Raw genomic sequence first — 15229 nt, 5'->3', positions numbered from 1 at the left:
AGATATTATCTTGGTGACTGGTCTGATTGCTGAACTTGTAGATTCTGACTGAGCCCCTGCACTGGCATAGCCTCTAAAAAGGGTGATGTGTTGTGCCAGGAGCTGAGTGTGGTAGAACAGTGGGAAGAAAGCTGGCTCTGAAGTGGAAAGGACCAGGATACAAGGCCTGCCTCTGAATCACCTGGGCTTGGGGGACCCTTGGTCAGTCCTTTCACCTGGCAGTACAGCCCCAGTGACATTCAGCTTTTGGGGAAGATTTTTATAATCTTTTTATTTTATTGTTGTAGGCTAGTCTTATAGTTTACCAAAAATTGGAAACCATGAGTGGAACTGAACAGATATTGCTGACAACAACTGGTGAGTTTTTTCTGAGTTCCATGAGGCAAAATGGGAAGTGCTGTGAAAATTAACACTGACATGTCCCTGGGGATAAGGGAGGGTCCGCTGGCAGTTCACGTGGCACAGTGATGTGCCGCCTGGAGATGGTGTCTGTGACTCAGCTCATTCCAGCACTGCCAGGTATCAATGGAGAGATTGGCAGAGGCCTATCACACTGATCAGTCAGCAAGTAGTTATAGAACACCTGCTTGGTCCCAAGCCCTGGGGGCACAGAGACCTTGAATGGCACACTCCCTACTCCTGAGCAACTTAGGTCCAATAGGGAAGGACCCCGGCCATTCACAGTTAAAAAGACCATCCAGGACAGAGTCCTCCAGGGTCTCCAGGGGAGTTGCCTGCTTTATCTTCTCCAACTTGGAATGGTTGCCTAGGCTTCCCTCCATCAATATGCCAGGCACAGAGTTAATTGGCTTCATGTGGAATTTTCCTCCAAGTTTAACTAGACCTAGTAGTTTTTCTGCTTCCATTTGAGCCATTTAAGCAGGAGCCTGCTGGGATGACTGACCACCTGTCTGGAATGTTCCTGCTATGCCAGCAGGGATATCACTTGGGTCCACCTTGATGTTCCCACTAACCTAAGCTGTGAGTTGGATGGATCTTCTGGCCCATTTCCTTTGTGTCTCTTTCAGTGCTTGTGTGTGCAGTACTTACCTTATAAGTAAGATAATATTGGGAATGTATGTAGCACAGTGCCTGGCACAGAAGTGCCTAATAAATGCCTATTCCCATCCCCTTGGTAGAAGCACATTGTCATTCATTGGCCAATTGCTAGTGGCTCTAATGCCGATCCCACCCAAATTCTTTCTTTGTTGGGTCTGTTAGGCATGATTGTTCAGTGGGGTTGATGTTGCCTTGGCCTGGCATTATTGAGCCCAGGGTCTTCACCATGCCACGCCACACCATGGGGGAGCAGGGTTCCTGGAAAACAGTGTTCCTCTGTTGCTAGATCCCTGTGGGCCCGCACTAACAACTGCCGCTTGGCTGCACTTAAGAAGACTGTGTTTTATGGACTATACTCTATCCTGTCCTACATGAAAACAGGGGGACTTTATAGACTATTTAGGGTTTGTCATCTTTTTTGGATGAGTTAAACCCCATTATCCTGAAACCAGCAGTTTTGTGCTCTGGTACAACAAACCAGAGACAGGAGTGAGGGAGGGAATGCTTTGGGCCCGTACTCCAAGAGCATTGGAACCTGCCAGGTGATGTATGCCCTTGCTGTACTTCCTCAGTCTTAGTTTTGTGCTCACAAACATGTGAACCAGGGTTCACATGACTGGTCAAAGGACTGGGCAGCCCAGAGTGTCAGTCATAATAGTCTCAATTAGAATTCATCTTTTATATCTATTTTGTGTGAGAAACTAGTTACTTTCCTTTGATTAACATGAGTGTCATTTTTGCACCTTTTCTTCCTTGTTTTAAAGTGATATTTTACCTTTATTTTGAAGACTGTGATATAGAGAAGAAAACTTAGGAAATGAGGGCTTGTTTATAAGCAATTTCTAACTTTTAAAAAACTTTTAAGAAGGTAAGTCATGAATAGGAAACTAAGCTAAGTGAGCTGTAGACTTGAAACTCTCTTTGATTGATATCTTTCTTTAGATTTAAATTTGAGATAAATTGAGAGAGGATTCATCATTTAGTATTCTTTTATCTTTGTATCCCTGAGCTAGATAGAAGGTTGGTCTTCCAGTTAGGAAGTCTTGGAATCCATGTAAATGAAATGCTGGGGAGATAGATACCGTAATGAAGGTGTCCCTTACCTCTAAGGGCAGTTAATTGAATATTATCCTCTGTCCAAAACCAATGGTCTTATTAATCTAAGTGGCCCAGAGCATGAGGGACTTTGGGGTCATTGATTAGAATACCATTGGAAGTGTGGTAGCTCCAGGAGCCAATGTTGGAAAGTATGGACAGGTCATGAGCTGGCCCCCAGATTCATGAAATCATAAATCTTGTCCCAAGCCACCAATTCAAATCAGTTTTCTTCATATCGGCCTCTATGCAGTAAGGGCTACACAGATACTTGTTGAAGTGATTAAATCATGTTACAAGTGTACCCTAAAATTCTTCAAGAATGCTGTAGAGAGAGAATGTGTGTATTTGGGTGGTAAAAAGAACCTTTCTTCTTTCTTGTTTCTTTCTCATGTCCATTGCACTCATTTTGGTCTGTTGTCCAAAAGTGGTGTTTTTTAAACAATATTAAAAATGTTGCCTTTAACATCGCTCCTGTTAAATGAGAAGAGAAAGAGGGTGTGCGTGTGGCTTGGATTAGTGCAAAGATCGCAGTGTTGGGAAACATTTGGGTTGTCAATGTGGTGTTCTGGCTGATGCACATAACCCTGATTTTTCCAGGGGTGGACTGCTTTCCTGAGGAGGTGAAGAAGCAGATGCTGTCACTCTCTGAAGAGATGTTGCATCTGACCAAGCGTCTTTCCCATCCTTGGAGACTCTGCAGCAAGCCACAGAGGCATGTTCTTTTTTACTGCTCTGTCTTGTTTTCTTTGTGTTGGGTCTGTGTGTTGCTGACATGGGGAGGTGATCTCATTAAAAGTGTGTTTGTCAGGACAAGATGATCTGCAAGAGGGTTTGCTTACTAAGCTCTGATTTGTGAAGAGATGAGAGATTGTCATCTTGCATGTCTCTAATCAGAGAGAGTAAAGAAGCTCAGTCTTTTAGGATTTTTATGTAACAAAGAAATTGGGAAGAGTTTCTAGGTTTGTGCCTTGGGGGTGTTAAAAAAGCATATTGAAGAGTCATGCCTTCTGGCCTAGAATAAGTAGCTTTTTGGCTTCTGGTTTCATCATTTAAATACAGTTTCTTCTAGCAATTGGGTGGCATTAGACCTGGATGAGGAAGACCTGAGTTCAAATCCACTCTCATACAACACAATAAAGGTTTGAGAAAAGGAGGAAGTGGCTATTGTGGAAGACTTAAAATATTAAAGACAGGAGTTTCTATTTCATCCTAGAAGTAATAGGGAACCATTGGAATGTTTGATTAGGGTACTAACAGGCAGATCCTAGGCAAATCAGCACACTTCTGCCTCAGTTTCCTCATTTGTGTGCATTACAATAGCACCTTAAGATTGCTGTATAGATAAAATGAGATATTTATAAAGTTCTTTGCAGACTTTAAAAAAAAAAAGAAAATGAAATTTTTTTTCTCTCAATTACATGTAAACAATTTTTTTTAAACACTTGAAAAAAATTTTGAGTTCCATACTCCTTTATTTTTCCCCTCTCCCCTCCTTGAGAAGACAGTTAATTGATCTAGATTACACATATGTAGTTGTGCAGAATGTTTGTACTTTTCAAACTTTAGTGTACTATAGAAATGCTAATTCTTATTACTCAGGAATACAATCTCAGTAAAGCACTTATATCTCAAATCCACTGTATCCCCAAATGAACTCTTTCTCTTTCTTCTCAAATAAGTCCATCTTCCCAAACCCAACATCAGGCGGTACTCCTCTGGATTTCATTATGCACTCCAGATACTTACACCTGGTTGTTTCTTTCTACCCTCAGAGTCCAGATCTTCTTACCTAGGAGAATGGGCTTGCTCAGGGAAGCCCTCTGTTAGTTACGTGTCCACAGCACCTTCCCTACTGATTTGTAGCTTTTTTTCATGTGATCTCTTCCCCATTCGACTGGGAGCTCCTATAGGGCAGATTGTCTTTTGCCCTCTTTTGTATTTCCAGCATTTAGCACTGTTGTGGTACAGAAGGACTTAGTAAATGTTTATTGCCTGACTGAGGGTTCTCCCATTCCCCTGGTTGCTCATTTGCAATCTTGGTGTCATTCTTGCTTTCTCTCACCTTACATACCTAAGCAGCTACCAGATCTTCCCCTCTGTGTCCTTTCTTGGAGAGATTCCTCTCTTTCTCTCCATGAAGTCACAATGCTGGTTCAGACCCTGTTAGGCCGTCTTGCCTCATCTAAGCCATAGCTTCTTATTTGTTGTTTCCTATCTGTAATTTCTTCCCATTTTAGTCTGTTCTCCATAGTGGCCAAAATAATTTTCCTTAAGCTTAGATCTGTCTATTAGTTCCCTAATCAAACTTAGTAATTCCCTATTCTAGAATGAAATAGAAACTCCTGTCTTTAGAATGTATAGTCCACAGTAGCCCCTTCCTCCCTTTCTCAAACCTTTTTTATTCTATTTTATTGATTGGTGTGTGTGTGTGTGTGTGTGTGTGTATGTGTGTGTATGTATGTGTGTGTGTGTTGTTCCATCTCCTACCTTTGTATAAGGTATCTGCCCCTAGGGCCTTAAATCTTCTTCCTTCTTGTCTCTATCTTTTAGAATCCCTGAATGCAGTGTAGGTTAATGTACAGGTTCATTGATTACAGTGAGAAGAGAATGTAATAGATTCATTTCTACTGAAAAATTAAAAGAAGATACAGGTATAATGCCAGGATCCTATTGTTCTTTAATTGATCTGGGGCCTAATATCTCACCTGCAGTAATCTTCTGTGGATAGAGCAGAGTCCTCAAGCAGGAGAGAAATTAAAAAATACCATAAAGTATTTTTTAGAGGAGAAAATTGACCACATGTACTTAGAACCTTACTCTTAATTTAGACATTTTTCTTGCATACTTGGAGATCTGTTTTCCTATCTCCCAGAGTTTCAGAGTAGCAATTTAAAGGAGAGGGGGAAGATATCCTTCCAGGAGGCTCATGAGCTAATGTGACAGTCAGAATGCAGATCTCATGATTCCAAAATTATCACTTAGGATAGGAACAAATTGCTGCTTATTTGTTAATATCACTACTTTGTCAAGGTATTTATTAGGTACCTATGATGTGCTTGGTACTGGGGATACAGAGGTAAGAGTGAAATAATCTCTTTACTGCAATTGCTTGTATTCTTTTGTGGGAATTTGCACATCTAGGTTTAAACAAAAATAAAGAAACTGTACTTTGAAGGGTGGAGAAGGAAGGGCGAAATATTTGTGAAGAACCAACAGGCACTTCCTGCCCAAGGTGCTCTGGGCTGCCTTGAAAGAGCATAGGAATCTGGGGGACAGAAGTGTAAGGGGCAACAGCCTGGTAGGGGTACAGAGCCCAGAGATGGAATGGGATCATGGCCCCATGCAGGCATGGAGGTGGGTAGGTCATTTCATTTTTATTTTATTATTTTTTTTGCTGAGGCAATTGGGGTTAAGTGACTTGCCCAGGGTCACATAGCCAGGAAGTGTTAAGTGTCTGAGGCCAAATTTGAACTCAGGCCCTCCTGATTTCAGGGCTGGTGCTCTAACCGCTATAGCACCTAGCTGCCAGGTCACTTCATATTTCCTGTCTTCAATCAGATACCTGGTCTGCCCGGTCAGGAAGTAAAGCCTTGCAGACTCTTGGGTGGCTCTTTAGGTACCTCATCAGAATTGGGTGATTCTTTATTCATGAAAATGATAGGATTCTTAGGAAAAGCAAATTTCTGTGTTAGTTGTGTTGGTCTTTGAATGGCCAAATCATCTGTCTCTGATGCATATTCCAAACTTTTCCAGAGATCTGAGCTCTATTGGCCCTGCCAGCTGTCAGTCACTTGGCATTTTTACCAAACCCCACCCCTAGGTTGAATGGGAGGAGCTTCTTCCTTCTATTGTGACCCTAAATATCTTGCTTTCTACTCCTAGTTTTTCATCCACCTTTTTAGAAGCATGTTGTGGTTTGGTAATGAAAGAACTTGGCAAAATAGTATGGCCTTTGTGGTATTTGGGTTGGCACCTTGTGTCTTTGTAGAAACAAATAAGGGATTGGGAGAGCTTCAAGGGACTCATTGTTAGCATAGAACCTTGATAGTGGCTGTGCAGTTAGTTTTAAAAATTTTTTCTTATTATAGCTTTTTATTTACAAAATATATGCATGGGTAATTTTTCAGCATTGCCCCTTATAAAACCTTCTTTTTCAACTTTTCCCTTCCTTCCCCCCATCCCCTCCCCTAGATGGCAGGCAGACCCATACAAGTTAAATATGTTAAAGTATATGTTAAATACAATATATGTATACATGTCCATATAGTTATTTTGTCATGCTGTTAATTTTGTGATGTTTATTTCCCCTGGCCTGCTCTTTAGAGTTACTGAGTTACTGAAGAATCTTTCAGATGACCTGGGGGCCTTAAGGACTGCACTGTTTGGAGCTCCTGACTCGGAGAGGCTCCTCAGGGACACCCCATCAGATGATGGCCCTGCAACTAAGAAAGAACTGAAAAGACTTGGAGAAGGGCCTCAGGCCACATCAAAACATGGTGAAAGGGACTCAAATGATGGTGACTTCATTGAATGTGGTGGAGGAAGTAGGATGGGCAATACGGTGGACCTGATCAAAGATGCGTCTGAAGGTGGAAGGAAGGATCAAAAACCCCAAGAAGTCGGGGAAAGGGTTTGTTTAATGTCACTGGATATTACTGAATACGAACTTCAGATGATGGAGCAGCAGGCACGGGAAGAAGTGAATGAAGCCGCACAAGTGTCTGATCAGGTACTTCCTATTATCATCATTGAGGTCAGTTTGCATGGTCCTCCACAAAGATCCACATGGATGTTAGTTGGTATCATCTTACACAGTAAGGGAAAAATAGGTGAAAACCTTGTGTAGCATCTTTCTTAGTGGATATGAAATTAAGACATGTAGACTGTATGTCTACATCTGAACCTCTGTTAGAAGCCTTTGGCTTCTAAGATTAAGGCAGTAAGGGGATGAAAGGCCTGGCCAAGTCCTCCCAGCCCTCTCCTCATGTCTGCACATAGGGAGGTGATGGGCTATATTCTTCTTTTCCTCCCATTTTCTGCCCGTTTTTACTCACTCTGATGGAATTGAGTCCTTGCTAGGTACTCTTCCTTTTTTGAGTCCTATGACTTCTAATGATGACCGCGGAATCTCTTCCCTCTGTTAACATGAAAACACATCATCCCTTCAAAGTCCCTTTTGGTTGTTCACTTGTATTTACTTTTTGGTGTTTTTCTTGACCGTTGTTTCTTTCCCCAGGAGTTCCTCTGAGCAGAGGGTCTGGGCCTGGCTGGACCCAGATGGGCAGCTTCCCTAATCTTTGTGATCAGTTTATTCAATGCACTTGTCATGACAATATCACACAAAGATAGAGAGGTTCTTTGTCTTAGCCCCAAGAAACTTTTGTTAACACTGATGTCATCTTTTCTTAAGTTTTGTCTGAAATGTTCTGGCTTTTTTGTCTCCCTGAAAACATGCATGATATTCATATTTTTTCCTTATTATAATTGCTGCCTATAGTTTTCTCCCTAATCAAGGAATTTCAGCTTCTAGGTAATATGCAGGATGAGATTTTTTTTTTTGCTTCCAGGGTTCACAAGCCTATTTTGTGAAATTCAGGCTCCAGATATCACTATGTTGTAGTCTTTAATTTAGAAAAAAAAAAATCTCATCTTAAAGTCAGTCTGATTTTCTGAGTTTTCCTCTATAAGGTTTTTTAATTTTTATTTTTATTCCTAGAGTGTCTTTCTATTCCCCTATTCCCCCTAATATTTTTTCTGTTTATATTTTTAGTGGTTTGGAAAATCAGTCAGTATTTTTACTAGGTTATTTGAACTATATTGTCCCCTTCAGTTTTCTACTAAAAATTCAAACTTCAGTGGATTTACAGTTTATTACAAGTGGTTTGATAAGCTACAGTAATATTTACTATTTGTCTTACTGAACTGCATGGGATTTCTCTGCTATTTTCAAACTTTGCCCTTGCTGGAATTTTAATAGCGATTGTTAGGGAGCCTTCATTTTTTGAAATACAGAATCCTTAACACGCCAGTTATCCTGACATTTCTTGTTTCTCTTCAGTTGTTTGTATAATTATTCATTGATGTAACTTATCAAAAAGACTTACTAAAAAGTCGAAAACAAAACAAAACAACAAAATTTCTGTTGTAAAATTGTCTTTTATGTTTAGACTTATCTTGATTGTTATTCTGATGGCAGACATGACAAATATGTGATGCTAACATGTCTTTGAGCAATGTAAGGGATTGATTTAAGATGTCAAAGGGGGAGTGGTATGGATGTTATTTCTATGTAATAAATATTAATCTATAGGCTCAGTTTTTGTTAATGAGCTACACATAGCAGTCAGCAGGCATTTTTTAAGTGGTTGTGTGCTCGCTCTGTTCAAGGTACTAGAGATAGAAATATAGAAATGATGGAGTCAAAAGCTCATAGATTACAGCTGTGACTCCAATCCCTCCAAGTTAACAGATGAGAGATTTAGGTCCAGTGAGTAGCAGGTGCAGGATTTGAACCCAGGTTCATAACTTCAAATCCATTCTTCAGGTCCCAACAAAAGTGCATTTAACCTCAGGCTCTGTGTCAGTTTGCCCTCTTTTTGTTTACCCCCTATTTGAGGCAGAAAATTCAAAGTTCCCCATGACTGCCAGTTCCTTCTCAGTGAAATGGTTCATCTAGATCCTTTCCTATTTTGGTGCCTGGCACTATGGTGGCATATAGTGGTTGTTTAATATGTGTCTATTGAATGAAGAATCAGTTCCTTATCATTCCACTAACACTTTGATTACTTCATATGTTAAAAGAATGAGACTATGTATAGATTTTTGTTTTTTAAGTAGTAAAGTAATGGGTTTGGGGGCAGCTAGGTGACTAAGTGGATAGGGATCTGTAGGACCTGAGTTGAAGTCTGGCCTCAGATACTAGCTGTGTGAACTTGAGCAAGTCATTTATTCCCAATTGCCTCCAACAAAACAAATAGTAAATGGGTTCTGTAGAAGAAAAGAAAGAATGCTATAAATTCAAACCATAGAATCATTTATTTTTCTCTCCCAGGACTTAATTTCTGTGATGGATGCTCATGATCTTTCTAATGCTATTGAAAGTGACGAAGATCTGGAAATGCAGATGCTTAAAGTATGTTTTTGGTTCTGATACTAGAAATGGATATTGTTGTGAAGGATGTTGATTACCTATTTAAGAGTGTCCTAAAAGGAGACCAGCCCATTAGTGTAGCAGCCATAGGAAAAGCTGTATCTCATTTTGTCTGTGTTTTTATTCTAGTATTTTCATCTAAATTTTTTCCTTCTTTGAGATAGTGACTTATTTTTTTAAAAAATTAATTGGGACACTTTAAATATTTGCTAAGTTTCATCAAAAGCAAAGTTTAGTCACAGAAAACAAAATGTATTTTAATTCCCCTCTCTGGGGATTTTTATGCTGTGTATTAGGCATAGTTAGAAATCATTCCTTCTTGGTGGCTCTGAAGTCTAATTGGAGAGTGGCCCCTAGACTCCTAGGGATCAGGGTTGGCTTGTGCACCATCTGAAGAGTTTCCCTTTGATCTGGGGATGAAAATGAGATGGCCACAAGGTTGGTTTGCATTTCCTTTTTCAGTCTTTAGAAGATTTGGATCGTGGAAAATTGAAGCTGAATGTGTCAGAGTTGCCAGAAGCAGAAGGCAAGGCTGGGATCACTGCTGATGAGGGGGACGAGGAAGCTATTGAAGAAGAGGAAGATGAATGGGGTAAAAAGGAGAGTGGGGTTGCCAGTACCTGCCATTATTGATGTTTACTCTAGACTGGGTGTGTGGGTATGAGTGCACCCTCAGTTAGAAGACAGGCTTCCTTACCTGAGTCTTTTCTTGGTTTGAGAGGTGAATAAAACATCAAGGAAGGACAGCTTTAATATCTTGGGCTTCTAGATGAGAAACCTTCCCTAACTGGCTTCAGGAGACTGATTGTGTAGATGAGCTGAGGGGCGGGGGATGAACTGCAGGGGGAGTGTCAGATTCTGTTTTACTGTATGGACTGTACCAGAAATGCGATGCTTGGTCAGAGCCACATGCTGGTTGCCCACGCTTCCTGTACCTCTTACCCGGGGGAGTGTGTGCTGAATGAAACATGGTGAAGAAGCTCCCACAGGCTGGTTGCCTATTCGTAGGCTTGACTGTGAATCAGGCCTCCTGAATAATTGGAGAAATGTGCTTCTGCGCTGTGCTGATCAGTGGGAGGTCAAGGGGCATCCAGCAATTCCCAGGTATTGCCCTGACCTCAAGGAGCTTCTTGTCAAGCGAGTGACAAGCCACACAAGAGTAAAGGATAAAGCAGCCTGTGGGAGTGAGACTTCTCTGCGTCTGACCTATTGATCTCCCTGGGTCCTGGTTTCTTTCTTTAGTGAAATGGAGAGATTATATTAGTTTATCCCTTAGAGCCTCAGCTTAATTCTAATGAGGGGAGAAAGAGAAGGGCAAAAATAGATAACTAATAGAAAAAAATTCCGAGGAAGGAGGAAGCATCCAAGTGTCAAGCAGCAAGTATGGGCCTGTGTTAGACACCGGGCCATTGTTTAAGTCTGGAGAGGGGTGGCAGAGCAGCCTTGACGTTTGTACATGTCCAGGGTTAGGAAGTACTTGGAGGTCTCTTGTTGAGGCTGGAGAGGACTGAGAGGACTTGGGAAAGAAGCCTGGGGAGTGGTTGAGGCTCTGGGATAGAGAGCCTTGGAACATTTTGATTTTGACCTGAAGACACTGTGTAGTATCTGAAAATATTGCTCTAAACAACATCTGATTAAGTCATCCAGTAGCTAATTGGGTAAGGTATGAAGTCCAGAGGGAAGGGAGATTTGAAGCAGACTCAATTTTTTTTTTCCTTTTTAAAAAAAGGATAAAAGTTACATTTTCCCTCCCCATTAAAATCTTCTTCTGTTTGAACTTAAATTCATATATTTTGTTTTAAGATCCTTCGTTCCCAATACCTACTGCAGAACAAATAATTTGCCTGAAAACCTACTTTGGACATTCCAGCTTTAAACCGTGAGTTATGTTGTTAACTGATTTGTTTTTTTCTTAATGAAGAAAAATGCAGAGAGAAACTTCATAGTCATAATATGATTTATTTCTTAGAACTGCTTTCCTAATGGAGATGCTTTCTGGTGTAGTTGGATTTTGGAAATTGTGGTTGTTGCTAGTAAGAAGATAGGGCAGTCACAGATATTAATTTAAATGGAGAAATAATTTCTGTTCGCTTTTATGTTCACCAAATGTTTATTGAGTGTCTGCTATTGAGGCAGCTTGGAGTAGTAAATAGATCATTGAACTTGGAGTCGGGAAGACTTGAGTTCAAATTCACTTCAGATACACTCTAACCATATGTTAGCTGGCCAAGTTACTTTATCTCCATGGGCCTTAGTTTCCCTCTTCTGTAAATTGAGGGCATTGGATTTGATGCACCCTGCTCTAAATCTAATACATGTACACATGCGCACACACACACACACACACACACACATACACATACACACACGGAGTAGACTGTAGCTTTTGGAGAGAGGGCCTGCCTATGGGGAGAATATACCAACCACAGCCATGTTGTAGAGCATCCATGGTGTGGGTATTTGCAATGGAGCCAGGTCAGGGAGCATGCCTGTTCTGCTTGGTTCTAGATTTGATCTTGTCTTTGCTGTAGGGCTGCTCTTCTTAGAGGGAAGGTTTCTTCATGAAGTGTGGGATGGCCAGTCACTTTAGAGCATACTCAGAGGTTTCTTGTGAAATACATTCATTTAGTATACCTCTCTCTGCTACAATTTGCTCTGTCACTTAACTCAAAATGCATTAAAGTTTACCCTGAGGTTATGTATTGAGTGCTCTGCTAAGTTAAATCTTTCCCTTTGGGAAAGGATCTCTAGCAGGTGGCCCACTAATGAATTTCCAGACGATAGATAGAGGTGTTTCTGCTCTCTTCTATTCTTGTCCCAGGTCTATTGATTCTAACCCATGCCTCAGGTTTTTTTTAGGACTTCTTCCCTAAATTCCAGTTATTTTCTGTTGGATATCCAGTTGTCTTGAATCACATTTTTTCTCTGTTCTTATCAAATAAAGAGATGCTTTAACAAGAAAGTCTACTTATGATGAATATTGCTTGGATTCAATTGCTTAGCTGAAGGGACCTTCATTATTAAACATTATTAGACAGGATCTTGGTCCAGGTCCAGGACCAGGACCAGGAAGACAGATGTGGGAATGTTGAGAAGCGACTTAGGTATTAAATGACTTCCTGAGGTTCCTTATCATCTAATTAATATCTGCTTTCCCAATTTTTTTTTTTCTCCTTTGCAAGGATGCAGTGGAAAGTGATCCATTCTGTTTTAGAAGAAAGAAGAGATAATCTTGTAGTAATGGCTACTGGTATGTCATGCTAAGCAGTGTGTCTATATATAATTTGTATTTTTAATTGAAACAATAGTGTAATAAGAGCTCCTCCTTTATTGAGTCTTTGAACTCAGATGCTCAGAAACAGACCATGGTGATTGCTCTGGGGTCTGGAGAATAGAAGGCCTAGGCTCCTTTAGCCCTGGTATAGGAAGTGCTAGGTTGGGGGTCAGTAATGCTACTGGAAAAATGTTTCATGTTGGTTCTTCTTGTCCTTGTCTGTCTTGTGTTATTTTCATTTGAAGGATACGGCAAGAGTTTATGCTTTCAGTTTCCTCCTGTATTTGTTGGTGGAATCAGCATTGTTGTTTCTCCTCTGATTTCTCTGATGGAAGACCAGGTGCTTCAACTTGAGTAAGTTGGAGGTCGACTGTCGGTGGCCTTGTCTTACTGCCCTTCTGGAGTTCTGTTTTCTTTCAGGAATGAAGCATCTGAACAGAGTGAGTTACCATTTAAATCTGAGCTCCTGACAGATTTTTTTATAAAGGGTGATCCTTTCCATTTAAAGTAGAATGACAATTCTAGTATGGACAGGATCTTTATCCTTCCCTAAGCCCTGTATCTTAGGACCTCTTTAAGGAATATCTCGTTATTGCATTTGTCCTAGTAAATGTATTAGATGCAGTTTTGAAGTCGTATGTGTTAGATTTTCTTCTTTCTCATGGGCCTTTTCCTTTGGAATTTAGTTGGATACAGAATGAGTGTTCATTTTAGGAAGGTCTTTGAAAGAGGAAAAATGATATCCTTGGTAAATGGCTTTGGGCTCTTTCTGTCAAGGCCTGTCTGAAGAGAACATAATGTTTGTGTTCCTTTTTGTCTTCAGGGTACATAGCAGGGATTAGGGGCAGTTACAGAATCATAAAAGATGTAGGGTGGGACGTCTGCCATCTTGTTCCTTGCTTTTTCTTCAGGTGTCTTGGAAATAGGATTTTGGTGTTTCAAGAAGTGTTGCTACAAACCTTCTGGGCTCCAGGCCCTGGGCAAGGTGCTGAAGATGCAGAATCTGAGGCAAAGCAGCCACTAATTTCACGGAGCTTCTGTTCTGCTCTGTTAGAGTGCAGGACGTTTTAAAACATTTATTTTTAGGTAAACTGTGACATTTAAGAATGCGTTTTTAGAATGGTTATTATCATTCTTAATTAAACAACTTGCTCCCCACCCTTTTTGGTCTCTCTTAGAACTCAGAGGATTTTGGGGGGAAGGTTATGGGAGGCTCAAGTGTAAAGTGAAAAAGAGACTCAAGTGTAAAGTGAAAAATCCCCCCAAACCAACCAGCCTCTTGCAAACTGGCTTTCCTGAAATTGCTCTCTCCATCGCCACCTGTAGATGCCTGCCTGCTGAGTCCAATGATCTTTGCTCAGGCTTCATCCTCTGTGACATTACTGTGGCTTCTCTTAGTTCCTTAGCCTGTGGCAGTGTATACTTTTGTGCTGTCATTGTCAGTCTTCTTGAGGGCTCTGGCCTATTCTTTTCCTGTTATCTATATAGTTGTTCTTATGGTTAACTTACCTGCATCATCCCTTTGCCTCCCTTTGTCTTCGGAGCACCTCAATGACTGGCTCGGGGAAGATCCTTGGAGCATGTCTGATTGAGATAGCAAATGAGCAGTTCATGAGTCATTGGTTCTGTTTTCTCTCTTGAAGGCTCTCCAAAAGAAGGAGGCCTTTGAGCACATCCTTGAACATAAACTCAAAATTTTCTTCTTTCAGAATGTCCAACATTAAAGCTTGTTTCCTTGGATCAGCTCAGTCCGAAAATGTCATCAAGCATGTTAAAGCGTAAGTAGTCTCTTTTCTGTTCCTAAGTTCTCTCGTTTGAAAAACCTGGGTAATATAGAATGCATCCTGTGTTCTTGTTCCATGGCAGTAATATCTCAGTAGCCTTTGAAATAACCTTTGGGAGTTGGGGTACATTGATGGTAGTGCTTTGACCCTCCTGCTGTAACCCTTCATCCTCCTTCCCTTAGAAGGGATTCTTTATGGTTGTAAGGGCTGAATCTCTATGGAGCTGGAGCTGATGTGGTGAACCCTGCTTGAACCCAAACCTTCCCTGAAGTCTTCTTGGCTTGGGATCTGTGCTATTTAAGCGTGGCGGCCTGTGGGATCCTATGGCATTGCCCTCCCAACTCCACTTGGAAGTACCAACCTGACCTTGTGGTAGATGAAGAGCTGCTCAGAGTTGGACCATGTGTAATCTGTAGTTTTCCTTATTAGCATTTTAGCACATCTCTGAATTCTTAAAGATTTTAATATTTATGATATCACCTTTCAAGACATTAGGCCAATCTCATTCTATTGCCTTCATAGAGTCTTGCTTGAGAAAGGATATCTTCAGATTTGTTGTCCAGCATTTATTCCATTAAGCTGTGCTACCAGTAGTAATGGGAACAATGGTCACAAGTAATATCACCTTTCTGTCTCTTGAGTAAAAAATTGGAGAAGCCCTCAGAGGAAAAGGGGGAAAACTTGTAGTGTTCTTAATCAAGATTTTTTTCACTAACTTATAAAACAAAACCAAAACAGGATGGGTTTGTGAAGAGTAAAGAATGGGGGGAATAGAATAATTAGACTATTAACTACTAACTAACTAACTACAAACACTAGAATGTCAACTGAATTCCTACTGTGTGTGAGGAGTGATAGTGGGGA

At 40.7% G+C, this 15229-nt stretch overlaps 1 protein-coding gene across 5 annotated transcripts in view; it reads left to right on the top strand.

Moving 5' to 3' along the window:
- WRN (WRN RecQ like helicase) overlaps positions 1–15229 on the top strand; it is a 92287-nt gene that overhangs the window by 18187 nt on the left and 58871 nt on the right. For all 5 annotated transcript variants that reach the window (XM_023505646.2, XM_023505649.2, XM_023505648.2 and 2 more), the window contains 9 exons: positions 288–357; positions 2755–2869; positions 6481–6886; positions 9209–9289; positions 9770–9899; positions 11111–11186; positions 12490–12557; positions 12827–12935; positions 14291–14359. In XM_023505646.2, coding sequence (XP_023361414.1) covers positions 288–357; positions 2755–2869; positions 6481–6886; positions 9209–9289; positions 9770–9899; positions 11111–11186; positions 12490–12557; positions 12827–12935; positions 14291–14359 — 1124 coding nt within the window. The remainder of the gene's footprint in view (positions 1–287; positions 358–2754; positions 2870–6480; positions 6887–9208; positions 9290–9769; positions 9900–11110; positions 11187–12489; positions 12558–12826; positions 12936–14290; positions 14360–15229) is intronic.

This window comes from Sarcophilus harrisii, chromosome 6 (assembly GCF_902635505.1).
Source record: "Sarcophilus harrisii chromosome 6, mSarHar1.11, whole genome shotgun sequence".
Taxonomy (NCBI): Eukaryota; Metazoa; Chordata; class Mammalia; order Dasyuromorphia; family Dasyuridae; genus Sarcophilus; species Sarcophilus harrisii.
The sequence above is the reverse complement of the archived record's forward strand: the minus strand, read 5'-3'. Positions and strand labels throughout refer to the sequence as shown.